The sequence below is a fragment of the Papaver somniferum genome, chromosome 3 (assembly GCF_003573695.1).
Source record: "Papaver somniferum cultivar HN1 chromosome 3, ASM357369v1, whole genome shotgun sequence".
Classification (NCBI taxonomy): Eukaryota; Viridiplantae; Streptophyta; class Magnoliopsida; order Ranunculales; family Papaveraceae; genus Papaver; species Papaver somniferum.
This window is the reverse complement of record NC_039360.1, coordinates 1,847,299-1,863,050: the sequence shown is the minus strand read 5'-3', so window position 1 is coordinate 1,863,050 and position 15,752 is coordinate 1,847,299. Positions and strand designations below refer to the sequence as shown.

General features: G+C 38.4%; 1 protein-coding gene across 1 annotated transcript; it reads left to right on the top strand.

Moving 5' to 3' along the window:
- Positions 1-14,044: 14,044 nt before the first annotated feature.
- LOC113358903 (putative F-box protein At5g62660) lies at positions 14,045-15,493 on the top strand. The gene has a single exon (XM_026602619.1). The coding sequence runs from the start codon at positions 14,045-14,047 to the stop codon at positions 15,491-15,493; it is 1,449 nt and encodes a 482-aa protein (XP_026458404.1).
- The last annotated feature ends 259 nt before the right edge of the window (positions 15,494-15,752 follow it).

Here is a 15,752-nt window from a genome sequence, read left to right as displayed (position 1 = left end):
TGAGTTCTTGAAAAATAATATACTTACACGTTTTGGTACACCGCGAGCTATAATTAGTGATGGAGGGTCGCACTTTTGTAATGGGACTTTTAGACTTCTGATGAAGAAATATGGTATTACACATAAGGTAGCTACCCCGTATCATCCACAGACTAGTGGTCAGGTAGAGGTTTCCAATAGGGAGATAAAACGTATATTACAGAAAACAGTTAATCCTAATCGGAAAGACTGGTCGTCTAGGCTTACTAATGCCTTATGGGCTTACCGTACTGCGTTTAAGACCCCCATTGGAATGTCGCCTTATCGTCTTGTTTATGGCAAGGCATGTCACTTACCTGTTGAGTTAGAACACAGAGCTTATTGGGTTGTTAAGCAGCTAAATTTTTCACTTGACAAGGCAGGAGCCCATAGGAAACTCCAGCTCAATGTTTCCTCTTCCAGAACCACCATCGCCTGCAACTCCCTGCCACCACCAGACCTCGAGCTCCACCACCTCCACAACCAGCCGACCAAGAAACCTATCAAACCCCTAGTCCATCTCTCTCCTCGTAGCGTCTTCTCACATAGGTGCTAAGATTAAGAGAGGCAGGCTTAGGGTTTCGCTCCAAGATAGGGTTGCAGTGCAAAGAAGACGAAGAATAGGGGATTTCGAGCAGCGTAAAGCCAGTACAAAGCATGGGTTGGGTCGAATTTATCCAATTGGTATGTCAATTTTGATTTTTCCCAAAATCAATTTAGGGTTATCAACATTAGGGTTTGCAGAAAATTTAGGGATTTGTAAAACTATAAATAGGACTGATGTGTGATGAAAAAGGTTGTTCTTGGACTAGCCAAGCTTCCACCCAATTTGGGTTAGTTCAATTTCAATTCTTGCACTGTTAAATTGCACTGTTAGTTTGTAATGTGATGCTCCTGTTAACTTTCATTGTCCCTGATAGTTGCACTTTCACTCTGAATTGCATTTGTTGTTATGTTAGTATGCAATGTTATGTTAGTTTACTCACTATTAATTCTTGTTAGTATTGCAATGTTGTCATGTTAGCTCACTGTTGTTGTCACTGGTTAGATTAATGTTCATTTGTTGTTCCAATTCACTGTCAGTTACATGATGGAATGCTAGGTTAGAGTTCTGTGAAGCTTGTTGCTAATTGTGTGCAATGGCAAGAAATCAGTGCTCATAGCAAGCTGATTTTCTTGCCATTCTAGTTGTATGCCTAGGTTGCTGTGTTGATTGTATTGGGAGAAACTAGTGCTTATAGCAAGCTAGTTCTCTTCCATTCTTTTAGTTTACCTCCTGAATGTTTCTTCTGCCTAGCCTTGCCTCATTTTCAGCTTCATCTCATCTCTGCCCTTGGCCTTAGGCCTTGGTTCAATTTGCTTTTGTTCATCTTGGCTTTGCACTGTTGTTGTTTTCCTTTGTTTGTTCTGCTGCTTTTCTGTTTTTGCTGCTATTTGTTGTCACTTCCCTTGCAATTTTCTGTCTCTGCTGCATTGCTACTTTCTTCTTGGCCTTGCTTTGCAGCAATTCTCCTGCCTTGCAGCTGCTGGGCAGCTCTTGTTCTGCTGCTGCAGCTGTTGCTGCCACTTCTGCTGCACTGTTGCTGTAGCTGCTTGTTTTGTGTGCTGCAGACTCCATTCTTTGCACTGCTTGTGCAGATGCCCTGTAGCTGCTGCTGCCAATCCACTCCTGTGGCTCTTGCACTCCTGCTGCTTGTTTTGCTCTCCATTTACTAAGTCCAACCATCTGAGCCCAACTCACAGTTCACCTCCAAAAGCCCAGAGCACAATTTGAGCCCAACTGTAAGACCAAGGCCAAAGCCTAGTGAAATGTTAAGCCCAAGTCAAATTGAACTGTTGAGCCCAAGGCTCAAACCAGTTTCCCAAAACCAAAGCCCATTTGCATTTTAGAGATAACTGAGCCCAGGCTCAGTTCATTTTATGTTTAACAAACCCACTAAGCCCAATCCATTCAAAGGGCATTCAAACCCAATAGTACATTAAGCCCAACACTTCCAAAGGGCTTCCAAGCCCAAAGCAAATTTAGGAACCCAATTAGCTAAGACACATTTCCGAAACACACCCGATCTCTGTGGATCGACCCGTACTTGCACGAGCTACAACTGACGACCGTGCACTTGCGGTATTACTGTAGGCCCGTTTCCATCGCATCATCATTTCTATACCCTTTTCCGGACCTGCCAAGTTTTTGGCGCCGCTGCCGGGGATTGGTGCTGTGTTTTATCTGTGTTTTATTAGCTATTTTGTACTTCATTGCATAGCACTTGCATCTGCATCTGCTTCATTTCATTTGCTGTTGGACCTGCTGATTCTGAACCTGTTTTTCCTCTGCTGGGACGCCACCAAGGAAAAGAACCAAAACCCAACTGGGTTTTTGCAACAATATCAGAGCAGCTGGGCGGTGCTACAAAGGTAAGCCTAAACCCATTCAATTGAGAGAACCCAACCTGTGGGCTTCCAAATTTTTTTATTGTGGGCTTGTAATAATTAACCCAATTTTTTTGGGCTTTTTATTTTTCTATTTTGGGTTTGTAATAATTTATTTTTGGGCTAGTTGTTTAATTTGTGGGCTTGTATTTATTTTGTGTGGGCTTGTTTAAATTTTTCCATTGGACTTATATTTTGGACTCTGGGCTTAAACCCAGCTGAGCTAATAAACTGACTGTGGACTTGTAAGTGGACCTCGAAACCAAAGTTTTAAAACAAACGTCGGGCCTTAACCAACTGGGCCAAATTAAACTTTCAAAATTAAAACTTGGATTTTCGTAGGCCGCAGCCTTCCTTCCATTTCATCAGAGGCTTGCACAGTGGGCTTGCTCCCATTCAAAAACCAAAATTTTCTTAATTTTATTTTCTAAAACCAAATTTTATTTTCTTAATTTTATTTTCTTAAAAAAAAAAAAAAAAAAAAAAAAAAATATTTAAACTTTGCTCCCAATTTTAAAACCAAAATTTTACTTGCTCCCATCTTAAACCAAATTTTTATTCCCATTTTAAACCAAATTTTCAAATATATCCCACCAAAACCAAATTTTCCCAAAAATCCAAACCCTTTAAAAAACCAAATTCTGAGCTTTGTAACATAGTCACTTAGCTTTTTGAGCCAATCATGTCTGGATTTTGGTATGCTCCTGGGGATGGAAATAGAACTCTTAGAGAAATGGCTTATGGGCATCTGCCACGTTATGAACCTCCCACGGACCATGATGTCAATAGTCATAGGAATTATTATGGACATTTTCAAAGTCCCGAGCCGCAATACATGAACCCTAATGACTATTCATACATGCATCATTCGCCACAACGTGAAAATGAACATTTTGCTAGTGCCTCACTCACCCAATCATCACTTATGGATCAAATAGAAGCTCGAATCACAGCTTTAGAAATGCAGGCACATGAGGAATCTGTCACATCTAATTTTCTTAGGCAACCTGAAATCTATGCATGTCCCGCATGTGGTAGTTTAGACCACACTGTTGAGCATTGTCATATTTTGCATAATTTTAGGCCATCAAGAGAAAATCCAATGTATGAAATGCCCATGAATTGTGAGAATGGTAGTCATTGGGACCATAATCAATCCTTTGAGGATTGCGACCAATATTTTGTAGACCCTAATGACCATGCACACATGTACCATTCACCACAGTTTGAACATGAAGAATTTTGTACTCCCATGAATTTAGACTCCACCACAGAAGCTTTAAGACTCTGTAAGCAAGACTATGATAGATCTACAGCACGAATTCATGCCCATTTAGATCAGATTTTGCTTCACAGACAAAAGGAGGAAATTCATGAGGAAATGTATGTTGTCCCTAATGAAGTGTCTAGTCCCATTCATGTAAATAATGTTGAATATGAACCTAATTTAGAGGAACATGAATCGACTAATGACACCACCGCTGTTAATGAGGACCAATATGCATGCTACCATGATGATGATTATGATATATTAGAGGAACATGAAAATATTGTGGAACCTGTTGGTTCAATAACATATGGCTTCTCGCCCTCGACCTTCATGAATGTTGTTCTTTCTAATACTCATTGTAATTCATATGATTTTGATATTGACATGGGATTCGTACAATTATTCTGTGAAGATGAGCATGACATAGGAATAGTTGGATCTTCTGTAGACACTAATATGCATGAAAATATATTTGATGTGTCTGATTCTCTACCTAGGTCACATTGTGATATTTCTCCTGATTTGCCGATGCATGAGAATAAATTTGTTGATGATGTTGATGATTCTGAGTGTGAACTTGCCAATGTGATTGATGATTGTGAGCATGATGTGACATGTGTAGAAGATTTAGGAGATTTTGATTTGATTGATAATGATATACCTATTCTCCTACATGAGTCACAATCTGTTGGCCTTCCACCCAACCTAGATTTGGTTTGTACCCATATTGTCAAACCAATTTTTCTGAAAATTCCTAACCTAGGTTTGGAACTGTATGCTTCCCAAGTCCTCTTGGACTATTTTGCTTCTAAGTATAATACATTTGAGGAACCACAGTTGGAAATAGCATGTTTGCCCGTCCCTAGCACAGTTCATTTCGAGCTAGACCTTTTGCATGATGAACCCCTGAAACTGCGCGATTTTGTTTTCAAAACCATATCTTCTGTAAAATCCAGGTTTGGGGGTAGCTCATTCCGTTTCACAGTTTCACTTGCGTTTCTTTCCTGTTATTATTGTGTGAAGCTGTTGAAATGTCTACACTTCGTCTTTTGGGTTGATCCTCAACTCTTTAGATTGTTAGTGTATGGTGAATTTTTTTGTATATAATCCAGTAGTTAAAATTTCTTAAAAATGTCTTAAAAAAAAAAAAAAAAAAACCTTTTGTTCCTTTCGTATATATTTTGCTAATCCAATATGATCTCGGCTGAGATATGTCGGATTTTTGCCTTGAATAACGGAGTTTTAATTCTGCTTTCGCCGAAATCGGGTATTCTCTCTCCTTTTACTCTACTCAGCATGTCCCTTTTCCATATGTTGTTTTATAATTCTTTCCATGTTTTGAAACATTGAGGACAATGTTTAGTTTAGGTTTGGGGGTATAGAGTAGATACCATGATAAATTGCCATAATAGAAAACGAACTCCATCTTTTTGAAAAAATTGAAAAATTCCAAAAAAAAAAATTAAAAAATCAAAATTCAATAAAAAATTAAAAAAAATTGAAAAAAATCATAAAAAAATGGAGCTCATTTACCTTGAAATGTTGACTCTTGTGCAAATATGTATTTTTATTAGGAGTCTTAGTCTAGATATTTAGGCACCCTGATTCTAGCACAATTCACAGAGTGATAAGAAAAATGCACGCGCACGATCTACCAATACATGTATGGCCTCGATCTTCAAGGTGTTGGATAGGAAGTCACGATTGCCAATCACTTTAGAATACTGAACGAAACTGGACTAGCTTGTTCTTTGGTTGGTTGGGATAGAAGATGGAGGTACATTAAGAAAAACAACCATCGAATTTAACTGGGTGCATCAAAAAGGGCTACCTCTTGCAAAGTGTCATGTAATTTTTATTTCCTGTTGTTTATGTATCAAAAGTGCTACCATATGTAAAAAATTCATTGTGAAAAAAAAAAAAAAAAAAAAAAAAAAAAAAATTATTAAAAAAAAAAAAAAAATCAAGTATTTATCAATTCCATCATCTCTTGTTCCAAAAATAAAAAGAGATTTGTCAATGTAAATAAGAGTCATGTAAATAGTCATTTTTGTTGTTTCGTTGTAATAAGCAAGGAGGGTGTATGCCATTGATGTACAACGCGAGTAATTGTGAAATACCTCCAACTCATTCACAATTCTCGTAAAGTCCGGACAGCTAGCTAGATTTCGACCTCAGTTCTTAGCCTGAGAAACTATCTCTTGGTGATTAGTAGTATAACTTCAGATCTTTCTTTACACATGTGTAGATACACTTTACACTCTATCACATGTCCTTATTTGTTATCAGTGCTAGGATTGTGCCTTGATAGCTAGATTGACATCTCCATTTTGCTGTGAGCTTAAACTGTTTTGCACATGTCACATTTGACGGAATATGAGCTTATATTTTGTCCTTAGGTTTTGTAGGCACACCTCTGGTAAACCTTCACGAGACTTCAACTCGTCCACTAGGGACACTTAGTGGTTTAAAAGGCTTAGTGCATACGCTAAATGCATTCGAGAGACCAGCGACAGTGGTATAGTTAGGATTTCCTTAGTTTTGTTTTACTTGAGGACAAGTACAATTCAGGTTTGGGGGTATTTGATGAGTGCCAAATATTGTATATATTTATCCCTTTTTGTTGGCATTTAACTCATCTTTTGCGCATTAATTCTACATTTTATCCCATATTCTGTATTTTCATTGTTTTCAAGAATAAATATTTTTATTAATTAATTTTGCATTTTTAGGTAATAAATAAAGTTCGGATGAGTCGTGGAGCGAAAAGAGCAGAAAAGTAGTGAAAAGCCGGGAGAAATTACGCAAGGAAACCGCAAAGAATGGTGCGCACAACCTCATTTTCTACACACAAAAGCGCCTCCGCTCTCAGCCATCAGATCAGTTCTCAGGAGCATCCGACGGTCGCTCCTTCATAGAGCATCAAAATCTGATGTTTCTGCCGAGCACCACAGCGCTGAAATTCCAAGCCTTCAGATTAGATGGTAGTTGAATCCAACGGTCGCTCCTATGCCTGTGCATCAACTCCCGATGATTCCGCCTTACACTACAGCACCTAACTCCATCTGGTGCCGTTAACTTCGCTGCACCTCAGAATCCGACGGTCGCTTCACACATCCTTCCATCTGTCCGTTCGATTCCACTCAGATCCAATGATCCAACATCTCAGATTCGCCAACATCTAAATTTGAGATTCCGCCTCACACCCTAGCACCAAACACACCCCCTACCCCAAAATCTGTCGAGCCACTCTCACCCATTCCTCCCTGCAACTTCACCAGTTTCTCTCTTCCAGAACCACCATCGCCTGCAACTCCCTGCCACCACCAGACCTCGAGCTCCACCACCTCCACAACCAGCCGACCAAGAAACCTATCAAACCCCCTAGTCCATCTCTCTCCCTCGTAGCGTCTTCTCACATAGGTGCTAAGATTAAGAGAGGCAGGCTTAGGGTTTCGCTCCAAGATAGGGTTGCAGTGCAAAGAAGACGAAGAATAGGGGATTTCGAGCAGCGTAAAGCCAGTACAAAGCATGGGTTGGGTCGAATTTATCCAATTGGTATGTCAATTTTGATTTTTCCCAAAAATCAATTTAGGGTTATCAACATTAGGGTTTGCAGAAAATTTAGGGATTTGTAAAACTATAAATAGGACTGATGTGTGATGAGAAAAGGTTGTTCTTGGACTAGCCAAGCTTCCACCCAATTTGGGTTAGTTCAATTTCAATTCTTGCACTGTTAAATTGCACTGTTAGTTTGTAATGTGATGCTCCTGTTAACTTTCATTGTCCCTGATAGTTGCACTTTCACTCTGAATTGCATTTGTTGTTATGTTAGTATGCAATGTTATGTTAGTTTACTCACTATTAATTCTTGTTAGTATTGCAATGTTGTCATGTTAGCTCACTGTTGTTGTCACTGTTAGATTAATGTTCATTTGTTGTTCCAATTCACTGTCAGTTACATGATGGAATGCTAGGTTAGAGTTCTGTGAAGCTTGTTGCTAATTGTGCAATGGCAAGAAATCAGTGCTCATAGCAAGCTGATTTTCTTGCCATTCTAGTTGTATGCCTAGGTTGCTGTGTTGATTGTGTATTGGGAGAAACTAGTGCTTATAGCAAGCTAGTTCTCTTCCATTCTTTTAGTTTACCTCCTGAATGTTTTCTGCCTAGCCTTGCCTCATTTTCAGCTTCATCTCATCTCTGCCCTTGGCCTTAGGCCTTGGTTCAATTTGCTTTTGTTCATCTTGGCTTTGCACTGTGTTGTTTTCCTTTGGTTTGTTCTGCTGCTTTTCTGTTTTGCTGCTATTTGTTGTCACTTCCCTTGCAATTTTCTGTCTCTGCTGCATTGCTACTTCTTCTTGGCCTTGCTTTGCAGCAATTTCTCCTGCCTTGCAGCTGCTGTGCAGCTCTTGTTCTGCTGCAGCTGTTGCTGCCACTTCTGCTGCACTGTTGCTGTAGCTGCTTGTTTTGTGTGCTGCAGACTCCATTCTTTGCACTGCTTGTGCAGATGCCCTGTAGCTGCTGCTGCCAATCCACTCCTGTGGCTCTTGCACTCCTGCTGCTTGTTTTGCTCTCCATTTACTAAGTCCAACCATCTGAGCCCAACTCACAGTTCACCTCCAAAAGCCCAGAGCACAATTTGAGCCCAACTGTAAGACCAAGGCCAAATCCTAGTGAAATGTTAAGCCCAAGTCAAATTGAACTGTTGAGCCCAAGGCTCAAACCAGTTTCCCAAAACCAAAGCCCATTTGCATTTTAGAGATAACTGAGCCCAGGCTCAGTTCATTTTATGTTTAACAAACCCACTAAGCCCAATCCATTCAAAGGGCATTCAAACCCAATAGTACATTAAGCCCAACACTTCCAAAGGGCTTCCAAGCCCAAAGCAAATTTAGGAACCCAATTAGCTAAGACACATTTCCGAAACACACCCGATCTCTGTGGATCGACCCGTACTTGCACGAGCTACAACTGACGACCGTGCACTTGCGGTATTACTGTAGGCCCGTTTCCATCGCATCATCATTTCTATACCCTTTTCCGGACCTGCCAGAGGTCCCTCTGGAGGACCCTGTTTACCCTTGATTGACCATCAAGGCGATTTGTATGTTGTATAATTTTTGTATTCAGTTTTTGGTTTCACTTCACTCAGGTACTATCTTTCCGAACTCTCTCTTTACTATTTTCTCATGTTACTTATATTTTTGGTACTGTTCTTTCATGAGAAACATTGAGGACAATGTTAGATTTAAGTTTGGGGGTGGGGAAGAAACTTTTTATTAGCTTTTAGTTGCAATAAATAAACTCTAGAACCTAGAAATTTATGCGTATTCAGGATGGCACTAACTAATCTAAGTGGATGGAAGCATTTTGGTTGTAGCAGTTGAGGAACTAATCTGATTAGATGGAAACATCTAGAAGAGTCTATTCATAAAAGCACAGAGCTCAGGTGTTAGAAATAACATGATAGTTTCACCATATCTCGTTGAGTCCTTTTCACTTCTATTTTTATTTTATTTTGTTTTTAAACTATGTTACTCTAAGTGATTAGGTGGGGCTCACGATTCAAGTTGTTACCAATGCTAGAGTGAATTAGAGTGATTGAGATACAAAAAAAAAAAAGTTGAAAAAAAAAAAAGTTGGAAAAAAAAATTGAGACCAGACCATTTGACCAAAAGGAATAAATTCAATAAAGTCGACCACTGGTACCCTTGTATATGTCAGTTGTGTTGACCTAGAGTTAGGTTATCGACCACTGGTACCCTTGTATATGCCAGTGTGTTGATATTAGTCAGACTGGTATCTCAATCCATTAGGATAGGTTCATTTTGGCGGAGGCCTTCAGACAGATATGGGAAACGTCGTTCACTTAGTAAACATCACAACCATCTATGTTTTCTATATCCATCTTCTTGATCTATCCATGTGATTAGTTTTGACTCCGAATATGATGTCCATAGTGCAACTATCTGAGTAGAGCGCTGCCACTTTATATGAATTTTAGTATGCTTGAGTGCAAACTCGTGTACATCAATTGGAATTTCGCATCAGGGTACTTCTTCCTGTAGTCAATAAGTATGCCAACCAAGGAGATTCTTTAGTGCCTTCCAAGGTTCTGCGTAGATATCTAAGCTCTGGAGTATTAAGGTTTTGTGGGTACACCTCTGGTAAACCCCCCGGAGACAACACTCCGCCACTAGGGCCACCTAGTGGTTTAACGGCTTACTGCACGTGCTAAGTGTAGTCATTTTATTTTAGATTAGATTTGCTCGAGGACTAGCAAATAATAAGTTTGGGGGTATTTGATAGACGCATTTATGTGTCTAATATAGCTCATTTGTATATATTTTTAGTGCTCGATATCGTACTTATTTGGTTATTTTATTTATTTATAGGTGTTTTTGGAAAAAAAAAAGGCTTTGTGGCGAAATTGGCTAAAAATGCGGCATTTGGACCTCCGTTGATAACTACCAGAAGCACCTCAGAAGTATGTTGGAGGCACCCAAAAGTACCCCGGAGGAACCACGTAAAAGTCCGGAAAACATCCAAGAAAAATTATTAAAGGCACCCGAGATTTGGTTATTTCCACCCCAAGAATTTTATTTCAACCCCACTTGTTATTCGCACCCCATCAGAGGATAGGGGGCATTCCTTCTCAAAATTCAAAAATGGATTTTTGGCGGGAAGACTTGTTACAGCACTGGCAGATTTGGTGATCGAATTTTGGACGTGATTTTTGGAGATTCAATTGCTGTATTTGCTACTAATGGGCTATAATTGAGTAAACAAGTCTGTTACGATCGATTGGACCCAACCAATTGGGCTGGAATGACCGGGAGAATGGATCAAAGTCCAACCAGGACACGTACTCTCTGTTTAACTTTCAAAGCTATTTTCAAGAGATTCTGGGAGAGTTTTGCGCTGAAGTAAACTATACTTGGTCATGTTCAAGTCTTGATAAGAGTTTGGTGGCAAATTTATAGCTAACAAACGCGTCCAGGGAGATCACAAGAGAGATACTTTCTCAACAGCGCAGAGAAGAGAGAAAAAAGAAGAAGTCAGATTCACTCGAGATTTTTGGGGGTTTGATAGCTATATAAGTGTTGGTTAGAGTCATAAGAAGGGTTGGAAACCATTAGGAGAGAGTTTGGAGCAACAGAAAGATCAGGAGAGGCGTGAGAAAAATTTCCAGAGAAAGTGTTTCTGTTGCTGCATAGCTGAAGAACACGAAGAACAGACGCTTCTGAACCGTCGTTTTTCAACAGTCATAATATCAAAACCTAACTGTCGTTGTTCTACAGCAGTTAGTGTTGTCGTTGTTTATTTTCAGACCCTTCCCCTTTGTAACAGTGACGCTGTAACACTTCTACAGCGTTGCTAATTCCTGTTTCATCTTATATACATCAATAAAAACACCTATTTTAGCCATGAAGTTATCTTGTGAGTGTGTTTTTGGGATGAGGAGCTAAACCCATTAGCCAAGGCAACGGAGGAAGCCATTGTTCCACATTAATTGGTATAATTCTAATTTTACTATTTATTTGCAATATTATTATTTGATTATTTGCATGGGATTGAATTGAAATATTAGTTCTTATTGAATAGTTGTGAATTAATTTGATGAAGCATGCTGGGTTTTAAATACTTTTGATGTTTTATACTCTTTGATTACAACTATTACTTCAAGAATATATTTGAGACAAATATTAGAATTATTTTTAAAGATAGAATTGCATGAATATTATTTAGAGTTTACTATTTATTTGGTCAATGGTGGAATCCTAGTCTTGGTATTTTCTCCAAAACTTTGAATTATTTTATTTAGTTGCTTGTTTAATTTAAATCTATAAAAATTGTTTTCTTCACAAGTCTGATACGAATCCGTTTTACCACTACAACTACAATCACTTTTGATAAATCACCAATGGTATTATTATCCAGCATGGTTAAACTATAAATATGTCATGTTTTTTTGTTCAGGACGAACTCCAGGGCTATAGCTTACATAAGAAGATAGATATGCATACATAAAAAGATCAAGCCAGCAATTAGCAACAACTGCAACTGATCAAATTTCACTTTCGAGGATAGGAGGAGGAAGCGCATTGCCTGGAGTTTCATCTTTCCATCATCACTAGTTGTAAATCTGAAATACACCAAAGTATATCAAAACAAAGGCTCAGACATCATTATTACTGGAAAAGATAATACAGTGACACAGACAGAATTATTAAAAACATATTAACTTCACCTTCGGTGATTTCTTAGTACTCTTGGTTTCTTAGTATATCAAATCAAAGGCTCAAACATCATTTTTAATGGAAAAGATAACACAATGACAGAGAATTATTAAAAACATATTAACTTCATCTTCGGTGATTTCTTAGTACTCTTGGTTCCGTTTTGAAGACCTTATAGAAGGTCGAGCCCGAGCTTAATGCAACAAAATTTGTAACCAGATGATAACTTAGAGCCAAACCAGGGTTCTTCATACCTGCGTCATCAAACGAGAAGCTTTTAGGGAGAAAAAACTGTTCACATTAATACAAATTGCTAAGGTATTTAGCACCTTTACTACATGTTGACTCTCATTAGTTACTGTTTGATATTAATCACTATAATGTATCAGGTGCTTCAAAATAGAATAATTAAAAACTTGAAACCAAACAAAGCAAAACTTTTGCAACATTTCCAAATTCTAGATGTTAAATACAAAATAAACAAGATGATAGTATGCTTCCTCCCAGTTTCTATTGTATTTTTTTGAGGGGTAAGATCTATTGGTTCTTTTTTATCATAAAATCGTACCCAAAGTTTCCTAGTGACCAAATTAGATCTATTGGTACAAGCAAACCTAAAGCTAACTTATGGAAGCCTGCCTTAATAAGATAACAACAACTAACAAATGTTGAAATCTAGGGTTTATGGATATTATGAAAGTGTTTCATACTAAAAAAAAATCATTGTGACAATTGAAATGGAATCAAGCACATGTAGTACGGAACTAATAAAGAATTTCATGACCAAATCAGAATATCCAACTATGGCATAACAACTGCCAAGCGTGCAACATATGATATTTGTTACTGCTAAACATATGAGACCAACGAGATGGTACTACAGGACAAACCACATGCACCATTCAGGATGCAAAGTGGTCTATTAGATCATGTTGTTCGAAGACGTAAAACAGTATGTATGTATATATATATATCCACATCATTAGTCAATATGTCATGAGCATTTAAACCATCAACAATCTAAATCTTTAACAAGAGAACTAATTAACAAATATATATACTTCGTCCACCTGCAAAGCTAACAGAACATGAGAGGAATAAACAAAGAATGGTTCAAATATATATATCTTTAAATCAAATTATACACGTGCATATGCCATTCCGATTTACTGCCGTATCATGAACCGTTGACCGGATTTTAGATGGAACTTAACTTTTATAAATCCGAATAATACACGTGCGTATCACGTTCCATACATTTACCGAATATCGAATTGCTAACTAGGCACGGGATTTCATTCCCGGTGGATCAAGCATTATTGCTATGTATGTCCTCTAAAAGTTGAAACTCACCGAGCGTACCTTCGCTGCTTTTGTCAGCATTGTAACAGGAAGGGAAAAGCCAAGGGTTAGTGGGTGAAAAAAGTAAAATTGAGAAGTCATGCATCCAACTGAATCTCAACTACCACTCCAGGCAACTAAGGAATATATAAAAAAGTCACAAGAAGTTCATGTTGAATGAATACATATTAAATCAAGGGAATTACCGGGCATTAGTGCAACCAGAGTGAATTATCTTATTTAGCCTCCTCTATCAACAAACTTGAGATGAAGCATATCGTCATCTCATTGGTATGTGGTTATCTTTTCTTTTGCTCGAAATACTGTTTTCTCCTGAAAATTTCTCAACATACAAATCTATAGCATAAACGCACTCCGAGAAGTGGAAAATGAAAACCAGTTCACAGGTACATGCTTCACTGACCTTTTATGTGTAGTCTGAAGTTCCACCATTCTTCCATGAGAGTCATTCATGAAGTCAACAAACATGAAAGGGAAATCAAAATTAGAGTCGCATAGTTAGATGATTTTTTACTTGTGTTTTCTTATGGTGTTAATCAAGAAATAGGTTTTTGATTTTTGAGTCTGTGTTTTTAATTAAGAGAGAAGGGTAAATTGGGTGGAAATATAAATTTGTGTTCCCCGTACAGGGTAAGTGTTTTATGCTCTCTAGGACTCTAAAAATCTGAATCTGTATAAAAACCTCTCCCTTTCATCATCTTACTTGTCCAATATTCCAGACTGATCAATGGGTAAACAACATCCATGCATTGCCTGGGTTCCAATCCTTTGGGATATGTTATTGTCAACAAAAAATAAAGCCGAGGATAGTGTTGAAGAGGATCCTCCTCCTGTCCCTAATCTTCGTTCGGATATCATCACCAACACACTCCCTAATCTTCCTGCTTATATCATCACCAACACACTTGACAGACATCCTTTTTCGGAACTCCCTGAATTGATTAGAGCAATTGAGAAGAGTCGTCCTATCCCTCATCTTCCTTCTGATATCATCTCCAACATACTTAGTCGACTTCCAGCAAAGTCCATCTTCCAGCTCTGGCAGCAAACTAATCAACAATGCTTATTATATCAATTAACCACGGATCCGTACTTCATGCGTACCCACCTAGACCGACGCCCAGCTACTCCGACCATTGTTGGGCAATCTAGTCCACAATCCATTGACAATAACATCAAACTTTTCCTTTTTGATGGTATTCCATGTAACGAACATTGCAATAATATTGAGGAGGTCACAAGCTTGGATCTTAGATCATGGAATTGCAGGAGACCAATTTATATCTGCGGTTCATATGATGGGTTTCTTTTACTCAGTACGATCAACGGTTGCCAGAAGCCAATTTTCTGTATTTGGAATCCGATTACAAAAGAACAAGTTATTGTGACTTCCCCACCGTGTGTTATTCCAGAGCCTAGGGTAGCGGGGCCGATCCGTCAAAACCCAGAGACATGGGTTTGTGGATTTTATTTCCATCCATGCAAAAAGGAGTACGAAGTGATTTGTGTACGTCTGTTAACTGGTACGAACATTTGGGTCTATCAGATTCTTAATTTAAGAACGAAGCAGGGACGAAGTGTTGGTAGCTGCTTTTATCCTCCATGTAGAAGAAGATTACCAGTATTTATTAACGGAACGTTTTATTGGATGGTCAACCGTGCCATGTATTGGGTGGAGAACGGTGTTTACCCTAGCCTAACCAACTCTATATTGTCATTCAATTTAGAAACCGAGAAATTTAATACCATGGAAGTCGTTAAGCCATCTAATGAATCTCCCATGCATAGAGACGTAGATTTTGAACTTTTTGATTTGGATGGCGAATTAGGCCTATTTGATCCTTTGTCGTCTACTGACCCTCAAGTGGCGGTCATATGGGTGTTTAACTACAATGCCAAGCGTTGGGATAAAAAACACTTGATGACGTCGTCCCCGGTTCGCAAGTACTGGAAGTCTTTCAGAGAAATTGACTACGTTAAGATGTCGGGCGAATTCATTCTACATCCTTGGCACAGCTTAGATAAAGAATGGTATGTTTACACTCTGCGTTTAGGTACTTGGAAGGTGTTTAACCGGAAGACATCTGAAAAACATGATTACGTAACAGCAATTCATACTCATAGTCTTGTCTCTTTGGATGCTGCGGATTCAGTCATACCAATACAGTGGGAGTAAAACATAGATTCCAATCAACTTATTGTTAATTATGTTCTTGTTAAACAAAACTTTTATGCATTAATTTATGAAAGTTTCATTTGGCATCAAAAAAAGTGTGTATATATGTAGATATAGATATATCATTGTGCAGTGCACACTAGTTTTGTCTGAAAACTAAGCGTATGATGAAACTAGGGTATCATCCTAGATTTAATTACGTTTAATGCAGTTATGAGATCCCTGTGCAAGAAGGATAATAGGGTATGGTTTGATCAAG

Coding starts and splice junctions, on each gene's coding strand:
- LOC113358903 (XM_026602619.1), top strand. CDS start 14,045: ATGGGTAAACAACATCCATGCATTGCCTGGGTTCCAATCCTTTGGGAT.